This window comes from Papaver somniferum, chromosome 6 (assembly GCF_003573695.1).
Source record: "Papaver somniferum cultivar HN1 chromosome 6, ASM357369v1, whole genome shotgun sequence".
Lineage (NCBI taxonomy): Eukaryota > Viridiplantae > Streptophyta > Magnoliopsida > Ranunculales > Papaveraceae > Papaver > Papaver somniferum.
This window is the reverse complement of record NC_039363.1, coordinates 137627969-137646291: the sequence shown is the minus strand read 5'-3', so window position 1 is coordinate 137646291 and position 18323 is coordinate 137627969. Positions and strand designations below refer to the sequence as shown.

General features: G+C 36.9%; 1 protein-coding gene and 1 pseudogene across 1 annotated transcript; one reads left to right on the top strand and one right to left on the bottom strand.

The window, feature by feature from the left end:
- The first annotated feature begins 6804 nt into the window (after positions 1-6804).
- On the top strand, positions 6805-12091 carry LOC113291554 (annotated as a pseudogene).
- A 143-nt stretch (positions 12092-12234) lies between these two features.
- On the bottom strand, positions 12235-14470 carry LOC113286234 (patatin-like protein 2). Its single transcript, XM_026534900.1, has 7 exons — positions 14229-14470; positions 13902-14083; positions 13610-13796; positions 13257-13418; positions 12868-13170; positions 12586-12761; positions 12235-12488 (listed from the first exon to the last, which is right to left on the bottom strand). Exons 1-7 carry the CDS (start codon positions 14367-14369, stop codon positions 12419-12421), a joined length of 1221 nt encoding a protein of 406 aa, XP_026390685.1. The 5' UTR covers positions 14370-14470; the 3' UTR covers positions 12235-12418.
- Between the last annotated feature and the right edge of the window lie 3853 nt (positions 14471-18323).

The window sequence follows — 18323 nt, the reverse complement described above, 5'->3', positions numbered from 1 at the left end:
TTTGGGTTCTAATTATTTCTTTTGATAAATATATATTCTTGGGATTTTTTCATTTGTTGAATGATATGAATTTTTAATTGAATGAGGTGTACGAATAATAGGAGTTTGTTAATCAAAGTGGTCTACATCTCTGTTTTAGATTTGAATTTTCGTCTAAAATGTAGTGGTAAATCAATGTTTTTTCCTGCATTCCTTTCAAAATCAAAAGTGTAAATGTCAAATTAAGTATCTCCCTTCTGAATCTAATATTTTAATTGTGTTGTCCATTGATTTCATGAATTGATACCTGTGAAAAAGAGGAGGGAGAAATTCATTTTATCTGTGAAAAAGAAAAAGAGCATTTTTATCTTTCTATGTTCTGATTTCATTTTAGAGAGACTAAAAACGAAGAAGATGAGATCGATTAAAACTAAAATAGTGTGGAATGAAGATGGAAACAATGACGAATGGTGTTTCTCATGGATACGATGATTTGTTGTTCTTTCTTCTAAAGATATGGAAGGAAGAGATAAATATTCTAAAGATATGAAAGAAAGAGAGAAAAGATTGAAAAACAAAAGCTAAAATGGGGACGGCAGGATTCGATCTCGGTATAATTACGTCGACGTTTTACAGACCTATCCTTTCTACATTTCCTTTTTCACGGAATAGTATGGAAGAAATTAAAATGGTGGAGGGGTATTTTTGTCATGTAAAAAGCTTCACCAAACAATTACCTCTTTTCTTTATATCAGTAAGATGATACAACCATTGATCACAATGGAGTTATGCAGAGAATCAAGAGTAAGTTATGCAGAGAATCAAGAGTAGGAGCTGCATTATAACACAAATTCCAAGTGAAGAATAACACCTTCTGGGGAATTCTTGGATTCCATAAACTCTTATGAGGAAATATGATGAACCCTGTCACTTCAATAGCATCATAATAAGATTTTACAGAAAAACCATTACCAGGATTCCAAGACAAGTAATCATCACCAACTTCAGTTAAAATGGGAGCATTGATTTGACCCAGCAAATCTGCAACCATAACCACTTGCTCTTCTTTGAGATTCCTAGTGAAATTGAAATCCCAAGCACTTCCATTGTCAGTCACCTTCACCATATCTTTTATAGTGGCATGTTTGTTTCTGGAGAGTTTATAAAGAGAAGGAAATAGCCTAGCTAAAAAAATTGTTCCGATGCCATTCCAGAAGGAACATCTATTACCACTTTGAATATGCATAGTAGATAGTTGCTAAATGATGCTCTTAGACTTGAGAATGCCAGTCCACAGACTCTTTCCCACTGAGCTTGTAGTATCATTTGGCAAAATAACCTCAATAGAACCACCAAATTTTTGATGCACAATAGATCTCCAGAATCCTCTTCTTTTTGTGTTATATCTTCAAAATGCTCTTCTTTTGTGTTATATTTTCAAATCCATTTGGCATGAAGTGCTCTATTCATGAGTCTCAGCTTCTTTACTCCAACAGCACCTCTTTGTTTTGATAAAGAGACATTTTCCCATCCTACCCAGCCTCTTCTTTTACCATTACCCCATAGAAAACTTCTCATATCACTCTCTTTGATTTCCATCGCTCATTTGAATCATTACTTTTCGCGCGTCATACTCTCTTCTTCTTGGTAGATATCTTGGTTGTGAAATGATTCCCTGCTGCTCCAGATACACTTTATTATTCTGCAAGCGCCTCAGATATGTTCCATGCATTACTCTGCAAGAATGTTAAAAGTTGTAATGCTGATATCCACTGGCAGAATTCAAACGTCACTGTTATCTTTATCCTTACCTTAATGGCAACTGCAAGATGAAACTTAGCTTATATAAAGACAACTCTCTGTATAGATGTTTAGAAAATCTCTCAAAACTAAAGACAAGCTCTAATCTTGCTCATATGATCAACCACAACTTTGGTGATTGTATATATATATATATATATATAACTATGAATTCCTTTTCCTAGTCCTATTACCTTATTACATGTCTTTCCTTTTCTTAGAACTAGATGACTTCTAATTTCCTTAGGATTACATCAATTTCCTTTTCTTATCCTAACCAACTTGTTAGAGATTATCTTAGGCTTAATGTTGAAGTTTATCCAACATTCTCCCCCTTAAGCTTCAACTGTCCTTGTGAAAAATCTTGTACTCCTATTAATTTCCTCATCTCTTCAAACTTGATCCGAGCCAATGCCTTTGTTAATATATCTGCCTTCTGCTCAGTTCCAGGTATGTGTTCTACGTTAATGACCTCCTTCTCGATGCATTCTCGTATGAAATGATACCTTTTTTTAATGTGTTTCGTCTTCCCATGAAACACTGGATTTTTAGTGAGTGCAATTGCAGACTTATTATCAATCTTGATGAGAACTTTTTCAGGTTCTGTTCCTTTGATTTCATCCAACAGTTCTTGAAGCCATATTGATTATTTAGCTGCTTCTGTTGCAGCCATAAACTCAGCTTCACAGGATGAGAGGGCTACAGTGTCTTGCTTCTGTGAACACCATGTAATAGGTGCTTCTCCTAGATAAAATATATGACCAGTTGTACTTTTTCCATCATCTTGGTCAATATTATGACTGCTGTCACTATACCCAACAATTCCTTTTGATCCTCCTCGACCATACTTCAATCCATAGCTGATTGTTCCTCTTAGATATCTCAATATCTGCTTTATTACATCACCATGAGACTTGCGTGGACTCTGCATATAACGGCTTGCTACTCCCACAGAGAAAGCCAAATCTGGTCTTGTGTGTAATAAGTATCTTAGGCATCCAACATTTCTTCTATAACTCGTTGGATCAATCTCAGCTTCTTCTTGTGCCTTTGAAACTTTAAGTCCAAACTCCATTGGTATCTTAGTTGGATTACAAGTTTCAAGTCCTGCTTCTTTCAGAATTCTCCTTGCATAAGCTTATTGTTTAATCTGAATCCCATCTACTCCTTGATGGACTTCTATGCCAAGGTAATAAGTGAGTTTTTCGAGGTCTGACATCTCAAACTTTGATGACATTTCTCTCTTGAACTCATTGATCACCTTAAGGGAGTGGCCAGTCAAAAATAGATCATCTACATAGACTGCAATCACAAGAAGCGTTCCCTTTTCTTCTCTTCTGTATACTGATGTTTCTTTAGAGCACTTAACAAATCTGATTTCTCTTAAGATTTGATCTAACTTTGTATTCCTGGATCAAGGAGCTTGTAATAGACCATATAGAGCTTTTGATAACTTATAAACCTTATGCTCTTGTCCTTTTACTTCAAAATCTTCTGGTTGTTCAACATACACATCTTCTCGCAATTCACCATGTAAGAATGTTGTCTTAACGTCTAAGTGGTGAATTTCCCATGAGTTTGATGCAGCTTCTGCTATTAAGAGACGAATTGTCTCTAGTCTAGCAACTGGTGCGAAAACTTCATCAAAGTCTATGCCTGATTCTTGAACGTATCCCTTAGCTACAAGTCTTGCCTTATATTTGTTAATAGTTCCATCAGCATTTCATTTAACCTTGAAGATCCACTTGAGGCCAATCACTTTTACCCCACCTGGCTTATCAACTAGAAACCAAGTCTTGTTTCTGTTGATTGAGATAATTTCTTATCTACATGCTTGTGTCCATTTAATCGAGACCTTTGCTTCCTGAAAATTCCTTGGTTCATCATTAACAGAAAGTATCATAATATCACATTCTTCTGCAGCTTGAAGAACATAATCCTCTAGATACTGTGGCTTTTGTATCTGTCTTGTTGATTTTCGCAGTGGAATGGGTTGAGTTATTTCATCGATCTCTTCTTCTTCTTCTTCGTTATTCTCAGTGGTTTCATTATTCTCTTCTTCTTCTTGATTAACATCATTGTTTCCATTGGTATTGATGATTATGGGTCCTTCGCCTTCATCAATTATTTGACCCCATCTCATGTGAAACATTCCTGGATCCCTACTTGGTCCATCATTAGTTTCTTTCCAGTTCCAGTTTGCTTTTTCATCGAATACCACATCTCGACTCACTATCACTCTTTTCGTTGTTGGATTGAATAATCTGTAAGCTTTGGATCCAGGATGAATTCCTAAATGCACAAGAGTCTGAGATCGATCATCCAGTTTCTTAAGAGTTGCAGAATCAACTTTTGCGTATTCTTTGCAACCAAACACTCTTAAATGATCTATGTTTGGTTTTCTCTTTCGCAAACTTTCATATGGAGTCATGTCTTTCAGAGCTTTCGTAGGTATCCTGTTTATTAGGTATGTAGAGTGTCGTACAACTTCTCCCCATATATAATTAGGTACCTGCATAGCCTTTAAAGAACTTCTTGTCATCTCCATTAGAGTCTTGTTTCTCCTCTCCACCACTCAGTTTTGTTGTGGTGTATATGGTGATGTGAGTTGCCTTTTGATTCCATTTGACTCACAGAACTTGTTGAACTCTAAGGAAGTGAAATCTCCTCCTCTATCAGTTCTAAGCATTTTTACCTCCTCTTTTAACTCTTTTTCTATCAGATTTTTGAAAGCTTTGAATCTGTCAAATGCTTCACTCTTTTCTTTCATAAGAATAGACCACATATATCTTGAGAAGTCATCTATAATAACAAATATGTATCTGTTATCTGCAAGGGTTTGTGGTGTAATAGGACCACATAAATCAGCATGAAGAAGCTCTAATGGCTTTGAGGCTCTGAATGTTGTTTCTTTTGGAAAACCTTGACGCGTTTGTTTCCCAACTGAACATGATTCACAGATCCTTGATTCATCGTTTATCTGTCGTAGCCCTCGAACCATCTTGTTCTGAGACATAGTTTTTAAGGTTCTGAAACTTATGTGTCCTAACCTTGCGTGCCAGTTCCATGTCTGATCTTCCAGTCTCATATTCAGACACAATGGCCTTCCAATCATGAGACTTATCTTGTAGAGTCTATTCTGTGAGCGTGAGACTCTAACTAAAAGTCTTCCACTTGGGTCATGAACTGTTAGATAATCTTGTCGCATTCTAACATCACATCCAACTTCTGTAGCTTGTCCTAAACTTAGAATGTTGCTTTGTAAGTTTGGGATGAAGTAGATGTTTGTGACAAGCTTCTGTTCTCCGGTTTTGCTCTGAAATAGAATTGATCCTTTCCCTTTAATTTCTACAGAAGATCCATCCTCAAACTTCACTTGTCCTTTGATTTTCTCATTGAGTTCAGAAAAGTAGTGTCTCTTACCAGTCATGTGATTGCTGGCTCCATTATCTAAATACCATATTCCTTCTTCTCCATCCTTTGATTCGTAGTTCTTTGGTATTAGTTTCCCTTCGTTTAAGAATACAACTTCGTGCATGAAAAGAGCTGTATCTGCTTCCCTTGTTTCATTCTTATTTGTTTCTTCCATCTTTTGTATTCTTTCAGGGCATACAGAGGAGAAGTGTCCTGGTTTATCACATCTGTAACAAATAATGTTTGATCTATCCTTCTTTCTTTCCCTTGGTTTTGATCATTCTGACTTGTTGTTCTATCTTGTGAGTTAAACCTTCCTCCCCTTCCTCGGCCTCTGTTTCCTCTACCACCTCTTCCACGACCTCTTCCTCTTGTCGCAAAGTTTTGTTGGTAAGAGTTTGTGTACAAGAGTTTTCCTTGAGTTTCTCCATTGTTTTCTTCATCAAGGATTCTTTCTTCATATGCTTTCAATCTTCCAGTTATATCTTCATAGCTAGTCTTCTTTAAATCTAAGTCTTGTTCGAGAGAAGCTATGATATGAATATACTTGGATCTTGGTAAACTATTGAGAAACTTATTTACCAGTTTATCTTCATCAATGGATTGTCCAAGTGACGCAGCTTTTGAGGCTATCTCTGATAGCTTTCCTGCAAAGCTATCAATAGTATCAGTGTCTTTCATCTTCACTCTTTCAAATTCAGACATTAAGGTTTGCAGACGGGCTTCTTTAACTCGATCAGCTCCGAGATTACGTGCCTTTATTGCATCCCAAATTTTATTTGAAGTTTCATGTTCACCAACTTGTAGAACAAGACATTCTGGTATTGCTTGAAAGAGTAATCCAATGGCAACATTGTTTTTGTCTGGGTCCAATGTACCAGGATCAATTGTTTCCCAAACTTTGTAGATTTTCATCAGTACCTTCATTCTCATGGCCCATACTGTGCAGTTTGTGGCGTTGAGGATTGGAACTTGTATTGATGGTGGCGTGAACTGTTTTGCACCCACAATGGTGGTTTCGTTTTCCATGGCTCAGAAAACAAGCTCCGATACCAATTAATGGCAACTGCAAGATGAAACTTAGCTTATATAAAGACAACTCTCTTTATTGATGTTTAGAAAATCTCTCAAAACTAAACACAAGTTATAATCTTTCTCATATGATTAACCACAACTTTGGTGATCGTATATATATATATATATAGAATTATGAATTCCTTTTCCTAGTCCTATTACCTTATTACATGTCTTTCCTTTTCTTAGAACTAGATGACTTCTAATTCCCTTAGGATTACATCAATTGCCTTTTCTTATCCTAACCAACTTGTTAGAGATTATCTTAGGCTTAATGTTGAAGTTTATCCAACATACCTGCCCAAGAGATCGAGATCGGGCAGGTTTGGTACGTACTAACGACCCACCATTAGCACTTGTCATAAATAACTTTCTCGGAACAGCCCTATTTCTTTCTACTCGGTTTCTTGTAAATTTGGAATATATCTCGATCTAGCAAACGGTTAGTTGGGAACTCTACCCCTACTTAAAGTTTGAGATTGACATTAATTTCATTTCATTTCTTTTTAGAAAACCCCATCTTTGTTCCATATTTCTAGTTTTCTCGCTCTTACTAATGGAACGAAAGAATAGCAGTGAAGAAATAGCTCATGAATTTCTACCATTAATTAGAGTCTTCAAAGATGGCAGAGTTGAAAGGTTAATCGGAACAGAAGTTATTCCTCCATCCATTGAAGATCCAAAAACTGGCGTTTCATCAAAATACGTTGTGATTATACCTGAAACGGGTGTTTCAGCGAGACTTTATGTTCCAAAACTCATCCAGAAGAAGAAACTTCCTCTTCTTGTTTATTTTCATGGAGGAGGATTTTGCATTGAAACAGCGTTTTCTCCACATTACCATTATTATCTAATGAGGTGGTTTCACAAGCAAACATTGTTGTTGTTTCTGTTGATTATAAAAGAGCACCGGAACACTATGTTCCGATCGCTTTCGACGATTCATGGGAAGCGTTAAACTGGGTGCTCTCTCACTCTAAACGGGGAGGTAGTGAGAGTTGGTTAAATGATTATGCTGATTTTGATCAAGTCTTATTGGGTGGTGATAGCGCTGGTGATACTATTGCACATAATATGGCAATTCGAGCCGGAACTAAACCTGAATATATTCATGGGGTGAAGATTTTTGGTCTTTCTACGGTGCAATCTTACTTCTGTAGTAGTGTGGAACAAGTTTTGGATGACAAGTTTTACGTTTTCTCAAAGGAAGGACCAGCAAACTTGTGGTATAATGTTTGTCCATCAACAACCGGGTGTAACGATCCGCTCATCAACCCAACAGCTGACATGAATCTATCAAGGTTGGGCTGTGACAGAGTTTTGGTGTTTGTAGCAGAGAAAGATGTTTTGAGAGACATAGGATGGGTTTATTTTGAGACATTAAAGAATTGTGGATGGGGTGGAGTTGTGGAGATTATGGAGTCACAAGGAGAAGATCTGTTGGTTAAACTTCAACATAGAAGTCACTAACAAGCTGGTTAGGACAAGATTAGGAAATTGATGTAATCCTAAGGGAATTAGAAGTCATCTAGTTCTAAGAAAAGGAAAGACATGTAATAAGGTAATAGGACTAGGAAAAGGAATTCATAGTTCTATATATATATGATCACCAAAGTTGTGGTTGATAATATGAGCAAGATTAGAGCTTGTGTTTAGTTTTGAGAGATTTTCTAAACATCAATAAAGAGAGTTGTCTTTATATAAGCTAAGTTTCATCTTGCAGTTGCCATTAATTGGTATCAGAGCTTGTTTCTGAGCCATGGAAAACGAAACCAACATTGTGGGTGCAAAACAGTTCACGCCACCATCAATACAAGTTCCAATCCTCAACGCTACAAACTACACAGTATGGTCCATGAGAATGAAGGTACTGATGAAAATCTACAAAGTTTGGGAAACAATTGATCCTGGTACATTGGACCCAGACAAAAACAATGTTGCCATTGGATTACTCTTTCAAGCAATACTAGAATTTCTTGTTCTACAAGTTGGTGAACAGGAAACTTCAAAGAAAATTTAGGATGCAATAAAGGCACGTAATCTCGGAGCTGATCGAGTTAAAGAAGCCCGTCTGCAAACCTTAATGTCTGAATTTGAAAGAGTGAAGATGAAAGACACTGATACTATTGATAGCTTTGCAGGAAAGCTATCAGAGATAGCCTCAAAAGCTGCGTCACTTGGACAATCCATTGATGAAGATAAACTGGTAAAGAAGTTTCTCAATAGTTTACCAAGATCCAAGTATATTCATATCATAGCCTCTCTCGAACAAGTCTTAGATTTAAAGAAGACTATCTATGAAGATATAATTGGAAGATTGAAAGCATATGAAGAGAGAATCCTTGATGAAGAAAACAATGGAGAAACTCAAGAAAAACTCTTGTACACAAACTCTTACCAACAAAACTCTGCGACAAGAGGAAGAGGTCGTGTAAGAGGTGGTAGAGTAAACAAAGGCCGGGGAAGGGAGGAAGGTTTAACTCACAAGATAGAACAACAAGTCAAAATGATCAAAACCAAGGGAAAGAAAAGAAGGATAAATCAATTATTATTTGTTACAGATGTGATAAACCAGGACACTTCTCCTCTGTATGCCCTGAAAGAATACAAAAGATGGAAGAAGCAAACAAGAATGAAACAATGGAAGCAGATACATCTCTTTTCATGAACGAAGTTGTATTCTTAAACGAAGGGAAACTAATACCAAAGAACTACGAATCAAAGGATAGTGAAGAAGGAGTATGGTATTTAGATAATGGAGCCAGCAATCACATGACTGGTAAGAGACACTACTTTTCTGAACTCAATGAGAAAATCAAAGGACAAGTGAAGTTTGAGGATGGATCTTCTGTAGAAATTAAAGGGAAAGGATCAATTCTATTTCAGAGCAAAACCGGAGAACAGAAGCTTGTCACAAACATCTACTTCATCCCAAACTTACAAAGCAACATTCTAAGTTTAGGACAAGCTACAGAAGTTGGATGTGATGTTAGAATGCGACAAGATTATCTAACAGTTCATGACCCAAGTGGAAGACTTTTAGTTAGAGTCTCACGCTCACAGAATAGACTCTACAAGATAAGTCTCATGATTGGAAGGCCATTGTGTCTGAATATGAGACTGGAAGATCAGACATGGAACTGGCACGCAAGGTTAGGACACATAAGTTTCAGAACCTTAAAAACTATGTCTCAGAACAAGATGGTTCGAGGGCTACGACAGATAAACGATGAATCAAGGATCTGTGAATCATGTTCAGTTGGGAAACAAACGCGTCAAGGTTTTCCAAAAGCAACAACATTCAGAGCCTCAAAGCCATTAGAGCTTCTTCATGCTGATTTATGTGGTCCTATTACACCACAAACCCTTGCAAATAACAAATACATATTTGTTATTATAGATGACTTCTCAAGATATATGTGGTCTATTCTTATGAAAGAAAAGAGTGAAGCATTTGACAGATTCAAAGCTTTCAAAAATCTGATAGAAAAAGAGTTAAAAGAGGAGGTCAAAATGCTTAGAACTGATAGAGGAGGAGAGTTTACTTCCTTAGAGTTCAACAAGTTCTGTGAGTCAAATGGAATCAAAAGGCAACTCACAGCACCATATACACCACAACAAAACTGAGTGGTGGAGAGGAGAAACAGGACTCTAATGGAGTTGGCAAGAAGTTCTTTAAAGGCTATGCAGGTACCTAATTATCTATGGCGAGAAGTTGTACGACACTCCACATACCTAATAAACAGGATACCTACGAAAGCTCTGAAAGACATGACTCCATATGAAAGCTTGCGAAAGAGAAAACCAAACATAGATCATTTAAGAGTGTTTGGTTGCAAAGCATACGCAAAAGTTGATTCTGCAACTCTTAAGAAACTGGATGATCGATCTCAGACTCTTGTGAATCTAGGAATTGAGCCTGGATCCAAAGCCTACAGATTATTCAATCCAACAACGAAAAGAGTGATAGTGAGTCGAGATGTGGTATTCGATGAAAAATCAAAGTGGAACTGGAAAGAAACTAATGATGGACCAAGTAGGGATCCAGGAATGTTTCACATGAGATGGGGTCAAGTAATTGATGAAGGCGAAGGACCCATAATCATCAATACCAATGGAAACAATGATGTTAATCAAGAAGAAGAAGAGAATAATTAAAACACTGAGAATAACGAAGAAGTAGAAGAAGAGGAGATCGATGAAATAACTCAACCCATTCCACTGCGAAAATCAACAAGACAGATACAAAAGCCACAATATCTGGAGGATTATGTTCTTCAAGCTGCAGAAGAATGTGAGATTATGCTACTTTCTGTTAATGATGAACCAAGGAATTTTCAGGAAGCAAAGGTCTCGACTAAATGGACACAAGCATGTAGAGAAGAAATTATTTCAATCAACAGAAACAAGACTTGGTTTCTAGTTGATAAGCCAGATGGGATTCAGATTAAACAAGAAGCTTATGCAAGGAGAATTCTGAAAGAAGCAGGACTTGAAACTTGTAATCCAACTAAGATACCAATGGAGTTTGGACTTAAAGTTTCAAAGGCACAAGAAGAAGCTGAGATTGATCCAACGAGTTATAGAAGAAATGTTGGATGCCTAAGATACTTATTACACATAAGACCAGATTTGGCTTTCTCTGTGGGAGTAGCAAGCCGTTATATGCAGAGTCCACGCAAGTCTCATGGTGATGTAATAAAGAAGATATTGAGATATCTAAGAGGAAAAATCAGCTGTGGATTGAAGTATGGTCGAGGAGGATCAAAAGGAATTGTTGGGTATAGTGACAGCAGTCATAATATTGACCAAGATGATGGAAAAGGTATAACTGGTCATATATTTTATCTAGGTGAAGCACCTATTACATGGTGTTCACAGAAGCAAGACACTGTAGCCCTCTCATCCTATGAAGCTGAGTTCATGGCCGCAACAGAAGCAGCTAAACAATCAATATGGCTTCAAGAACTGTTGGGTGAAATCAAAGGAAGAGAACCTGAAAAAATTCTCATCAAGATTGATAATAAGTCTGCAATTGCACTCACTAAAAATCCAGTGTTTCATGGGAAGACGAAACACATTCACAAAAGGTATCATTTCATACGAGAATGTATCGAGAAGGAGATCATCAACGTTGAACACATACCAGGAACTGAGCAGAAAGCAGATATATTGACAAAGTCATTAGCTCGGATCAAGTTTGAAGAAATGAGACAATTGATTGGAGTACAAGATATGTCACGGGTAAGGTTGATGCTTAACGGGGAGAATGTTGGTTAAACTTCAACGTAGAAGTCACTAACAAGCTGGTTAGGACAAGATTAGGAAATTGATGTAATCCTAAGGAAATTAGAAGTCATCTAGTTCTAAGAAAAGGAAAGACATGTAATAAGGTAATAGGAGTAGGAAAAGGAATTCATAGTTCTATATATATATGATCATCAAAGTTGTGGTTGATCATATGAGCAAGATTAGAACTTGTATTTAGTTTTGAGAGATTTTCTAAACATCAATAAAAAGAGTTGTCTTTATATAAACTAAGTTTCATCTTGCAGTTGCCATTAAGATCATGTGTTCCACTTAATTAATCCTAGCTGTGGGAATGTTGTGAATTTGATGAAACGATTCGTTTCATTTCTGAATATGAAAAAGGTCCAATCTATTCCTTAATTTTTATTAATGCTTTTCAATAAATGTTGTCATTTGGCGATAGTACTGTCGCTTCGATCCCCTGTTATGGATCTATTCGCCATGTTCGATTGTAATGGGTTTGCTTCAGTACTTGATAATGAAACTGGTTCACCGGTTACTTAATGTGGTATAGTTGAATTTTCTCAGTCATATATGGTCATGAAACCTTTACTTGGAGTATAACAAAGTGGCAAGGCAGCAGAATAAACTATCGGCGGTTGACCCGTCTTGGTTTTATTCAGCGTCATTGCTACACATTTGGTTTTAATTGCTCTATAAAAAAAAATTGATGCATATAATCAATGTTCGAAATATAAGTTCATTACACATACATGATACGACACAATAATGAATTGCCGAAGGACATAACCACACATGAATGAAATAAACCAATGGGTTCAAGTGACCTTATTTACACACAAATCCATCAAACAATTTTTGTATTCAATATGAAAAATAATCACACCGATGTTGGATGAGGTGAATTTTTTTCTCGAAGGTGCCTTTCGTCAGAGAGTAGTTTGGCAAATCTGTAAAAAACAGAGAAGCTTAGCTTAGAAAACTGAAACAGATTCATGTGATATTAATGTAAGAATTAACAACGGTAAACAATAAATTTTGTTTTACTTTTTCAAGGCTTCCTCATTAGTTCCACCATTTTCAACTGGTTCGGCTTGACCTGTTTGTAAGTTCATCCTAGAAACTGGCTTCTTCAGCAGCGCATCACCAGTTTTCACAAGATTATTCATATTTTCCTTGGTGGCCGCATCGATTGAAGCTAAGCTTCCAGTTAGTGTGTCATCCTGTTTGTCAGATTCACATAAAGAGAAAAACGTTAAGACAATCTTCATTTGGATTTTAAGAATGATAGCTACTGATTCAGTCTAACCAGAATAATCTTCTTATTACCTGAATGCGCAAGTAGTTATCCTCGGAATGAAGAGCTTGAAAAACGACAGAGATGTGGTAATCAACCATATCTGCACTTGCTTGAGAAAACACGTCAATCAATGGAGTTGATGAGCCCTTGATTAACCAACTCAAAATATTCCACTTGGCTGCCTTTTGAGAAGTATACTTCTCTTCTTCCTTTTTTGTGCCAGTCCCTACTGATATAACGAGAAACCGTCCGTAATCAACAGGCTTAATTGGGAAGAAATCCGAGTTTCCCTTGAATATTTCCTTGGTCACTTCAGTTATGGCAACTAGAGCCTGTAACAAATCACTTTAAGACTACTGCCGCGTTATATATAAATAGTATAAAAATGTGATACCCAAGACTCAAGTAATTAAGTTACCGGATTATTCACAGCTACACCACCGTCGATAAGATTGAATTCCTGTTCATTTCCGTTCGCATCCGTGTTTTTGAAATAATAAGCAGGAAGAAAAGTTGGCGCAGCAGAGGTAGATATGCAAACATCTGAGAGCCGAGCATCCACAGGTGACGAGGTCCCTACCTACACCATAAATTGGTATTAGAAGCTAGACGTAAGAAAATCTTGTTTAGGGTGAGAAGGCCAAAAGAAAAAAGTTCTGGAACTATTTAAAAAAGGGGACACGAATGATCGATTAGAGGACCAACTGGTGCTCAAATTTTGATGCGACAAATTCCCAAGTCATAAGCTCATTCTAAAGAAAGAATATGGACCTCAAAAGAGGAGAAGATGGTGGGTTGGAGGCGCTTGATATCGAAAGTTGGAATAGCAACGCAAGTTAAAGTCTGGTGCAAGCGAGTCTCTCCAAGTTTCTCCTTGATAAGTTTGTGAAGATACTTCCCGTTATATTTTGGACCGGTCGCCAATTGAAATATATTTATCAATGGAGCAAATATGCCACTGCAATAGTGAAGACAAAAACAAAATACCCATTGTTATTATTAATCACATTTACAATGAATTTCTGAAACATCAAAGCCCTTGACGCCTGTTTAAGTATTTAACCTCTTCTGTGGGAAAATTTTAGGGGAATGATCAAGGTAGAACTGGGTAATATCTTTCGCAGCATAAAGAGGACGATTTTGTTCATTTGGTGCTGTTAGCATGGCTGTCACAAGTCCACCGGTGCTTGTCCCTGATATTACATCAAAATAATCTGCCAGTCTTGCATCCGGACCATCCAACTCCTGGTACATGACAAACACACCAGAAATGAAATTAGAGATATTTTTAGATTAAGTTTATCGTGAATCCTAAAAAGCTTATATGAATGAAATGAATGCAAAATGAATTATAAGAACTACAGTATAATTCATAGGGGGCAATATTTACCTGAAGTTGTGATTCGAGGAAGGCCAATATGGTGCCAGGGATGATCCCTCTAATTCCTCCACCATCGATACTAAGAATGGTGATTAATCTTCCATAAGTTGGTGGCTGTAACTTTAATGATATACTTCTATTGACCTCCATAATTATTAAGCTACTTCCAAACAATTAATGGCGAAGATTATTAGCTCTGTTAAGATGTCTTATGTCTATCGTATTCAGGAGAGCTATCTGACTATCTCAAAAATAACTGATTAAAGAAGTTTAAGTGCTCAGCATTTTGGTTTACCAACCGGTATATATATAGCTAAGTTGTTAGGAACTATTTTCTTCTAGTTCTTCATGGTCAAGTTTTCCGCAAAAAATGATTCCCCCCAAGGAAGGTCTAATCCACGATTTGAACCTTCTCTCGATCATCATATAACGTGTTGAACAGTTCTGTTTTAAAAACTCTAAATTTTTAATAAGCTTTCTTTGGCATAAGATAACACTATATAGATAGTCCTTGATTCATGAATTAATAATTGATAGTCAAATGCACCAACTTCTAATTGTATGGCGATGCAAGTAATGGTAACAACTCGAGAGCAACGAAAAGGATAATGACTTCTCTGTTCGATTCTGAATATTTGTGAGGACTTGACTTGGTATATCTGTATACCGGCATATGTACAGTACGACAATCATATTATTTACACCTTCCAGGGGAATATTTTCAGTTCTGGAAGGACAATGTTGCATAACACTTGCACATATATTCAAGACAAACACTAAGAACGTAGTTGTTACATGGGATAAAATTCTCGATCGTATGCAGTGGTTGATTTCTTTTGAAAGAAAATGGCATTACAAACACTATAAATACCAGAAAATCTAACAGCACCCATGAAAAAAGATTTTTTCTGATTACCAAATTCTATAGGAAATTACCAATTCAGTTGTAACGGCAAATACGATTGAACACACTTGTCTAATTTCTGTTCATCCATATTTTTCTTCTTTTAAGTACACACCCATTGAGTATTGAGATACACGAAACCAAAAACTTTTAAGCACAGTGCATGACATTAACTTACGAGCTTCAAAAAGAAACAAATAACTTACAACCAGTAGTTACTTCTTAAATCAGTAGAGTTTCATCAGAATGTATATATTTCCAAAATCAACAAATATATGACGTTTCCAAAGTAATATTACAACATGAAGCAATTACCAATTAACTGCTAAAATAAGAGAAATAGCGTGGGAGAAGAGGGAATTTTTTATGCACCCAAGTACCTAACCTTTATTCCAAGTTAGCTACTTACACAAGAGAATCATGCAGTAAGAACACCATTACCATCTTGCATGTAATTTTTGGCATGCTATGCAACACCCATTAGCTAGTTGTTTCGAGTTGATGTCATTAACTTTGACATCGCCCACCGTACTCCTCCATGTCCTACCAAAAATATTACTTCTTGACAATTTGGAATGTGGAAGTTTCGATGCAATTTTAGTAGTTCATGCTGAACAGGCCATTTAAGAAAAAGGCTTTTGTTGACTTGGTGGAATTATCTAGTGTATTTCTTGAAGTTGCTTACAAGAAACAGAAATCAACAAAGAAATGAAGATGGTGAACACGTATACTCTTGGGGATCTTAGATCGATCTTAAGATTTTTTTTTTTTTTGAAGCATATCTTAAGATGGTTAGTATTATACATATTTTTTTTTCAATAATTATTTATTACATATGTATAAATAATCGGAAGCCTAACAAGCTAAGTTCCAAGCAACGTACTATTATATTAGTTGAATAGGTTATCGTGCTAGTCTACCAGCGAGCCTCATAAGGAACCAAACCGAGGGAGCCGAAAAGGATAGTGTGGTTATGGTCGTCGCAAGAGGGGCAAGCTAACTCTACCGTCCATGTCAAACTCTGTAATATTGCGCCAACCCTTTTAGAGCACCTGACTAAACATCGGCCACTTGGTTAATTAAGCAATTCAATCTTCTCACTTTTTTTTTAATCTTTTCATGATGATCTTGTTTAACTAGATAACCGTGAAGCTGTCAGGGTTCAACCGAAGATTGGAAGTTTTGCAATTAAATCTTTCAATTTCTTTTTTCCAAGCTATTGTAATCGACTATGAGCAAAATACAAATAGTCTATATGATCCTCAAAAGACGTAGTTCTAGGAATAACTTCAAACAAAGAATCCTCAACATATTCGATGGTTTACAAAATTGTTTCTCAAAGTGCTTTATCAACAGGTCAGCAGTTTTTGATTGGTCTGAGGTTATAATTCCATCATCATCTTCAAGCTGAAATAGCAAAAATTTTGTTTATCTTATTCTTAAATTTGTGTGAAGAAAATAATATTTGCAGCTCCCTCTTCGTCCCATTTCAGTCTTGATTTCTGCCTCAATAAGGTTTTGTATTGGACTTCCTTACCATTAAAAACATTTTGCTCTTCCACTAACTTAGCTAATGCATCTACATTTTCTGGAACAACATCTGAACTTAACATAACTTCCTGAACTACTTTCATGAATCTTGGAAGAGAGACCCACATTTTCTGAAATCTTGGATGAGAGAGCATTCTTAAGAATGCTCCTCAAAGGTTCCAAAAAATGTGGCTCTCTCATCCAAGAATAGGCGAATGATCAGATACCATTCTTAGACCCACTTTATACCCACAATACTGAACCTTTTCGACCATTTTGAATTGAAAACAACTATGTCTAAGTTACAAAGAATTCTACTTCCACCTCATTGATAGTTTAACCAAAAAATTGAAATCTATTTTTAGGAACATGAATTTATTCATAATTATTGAAATTTAACATAGCTCTCCTCTTAGGTTTTCTAGGTCTCACTTTTCATCCTTAGAAGTCATAACATCAAAATCCCTAAAAGCTATCCAAGGTTGTTGCGGATCACTGATCAGTTCCATTTCAGACCGTAAGATTCTTCTCTAAGTAATGTCAACATGAGCATGTACACTAGAAATCTAAGATCCACTCATACTAACAGTTATCATCTGGATCGAAATTGAAATAACTAAAGGAGCGTTAATATAAGAACTTCAAGTAGCGGAGTAGCTATATACACATCGACTTACGAATTAGTGGTACACATATTTTTTATGTATATCATATGAAAATATGTGTGACTCGTTAACCGGATCGGTATGCATACTCGTATGCAAACCATTCTTGAACCGTGGTTACGGAACCGGGGGTGAGTATCCAAACTGGTACGCAAGCTAAACAATTATGTGTTTCTGAACTCGGTAGTGTTTTCAAACCGGTACCCAAACCGATTTAGTTCTGTGAACTCCGGAACCGGTGACAATATTTAAGTTTCCAAACCAGTACGCAAACCTTAAAAGTTCTGTGAACTTACCGGCTAGTTTAGGCTAACCATGTTGAACATAGTCTTTGTACACGGTTCGGTTACGGTCTCACCTAACTCGAGTGTATATCTTGCTTATGTAAATCGGATTCAAAGACTCATCAAACGGTGGATATTGTTTGCTTGGTTCCAAATGTAATGACCCGTCCCTCCACCGATATTGTCTCCACTTAGCCACTGCAGTTATCCGGCAGTGTGGGGTTTTCAACAGGCATCGATGCGGTCTTCCAGCAGCAACTTCCCGAAAAGTCACCCATCCCTGGATTACTCTTGCTCGAGCACGCTTAACTGCAGAGTTTTCTACCAACTCTGGAGCCAACTGTGCTGAAAAGGCCTCAGTGTTAAGAAAGGACAAACCATTACTTATATTCCATTCGGCCAACCACTGCCGAATATCGGAGTATTACAATACCACCACCTTAAATTGAAGCCGTCCCCGGCTCCAAAATATATTTGTAAGCCCATATCTCCGACGTTCCCCGCCCCTCATGAGAAGCACCTGGACCAACCCCGTCAAGTGTACCTTCCCACCCTCTGCAGGTGACCTGTCGTCGGCTCGGATACCATTTATAATGACCCGTCCCTCCATCTATATTATCCCCACTTAGCCACTGTGGTTATCCGACAGTGTGGGGTTTTCAATGGGTATCGCTGCGATCATCCAGCAGAAACTTCCCGGGAAGTCACCCATTCCTGGATT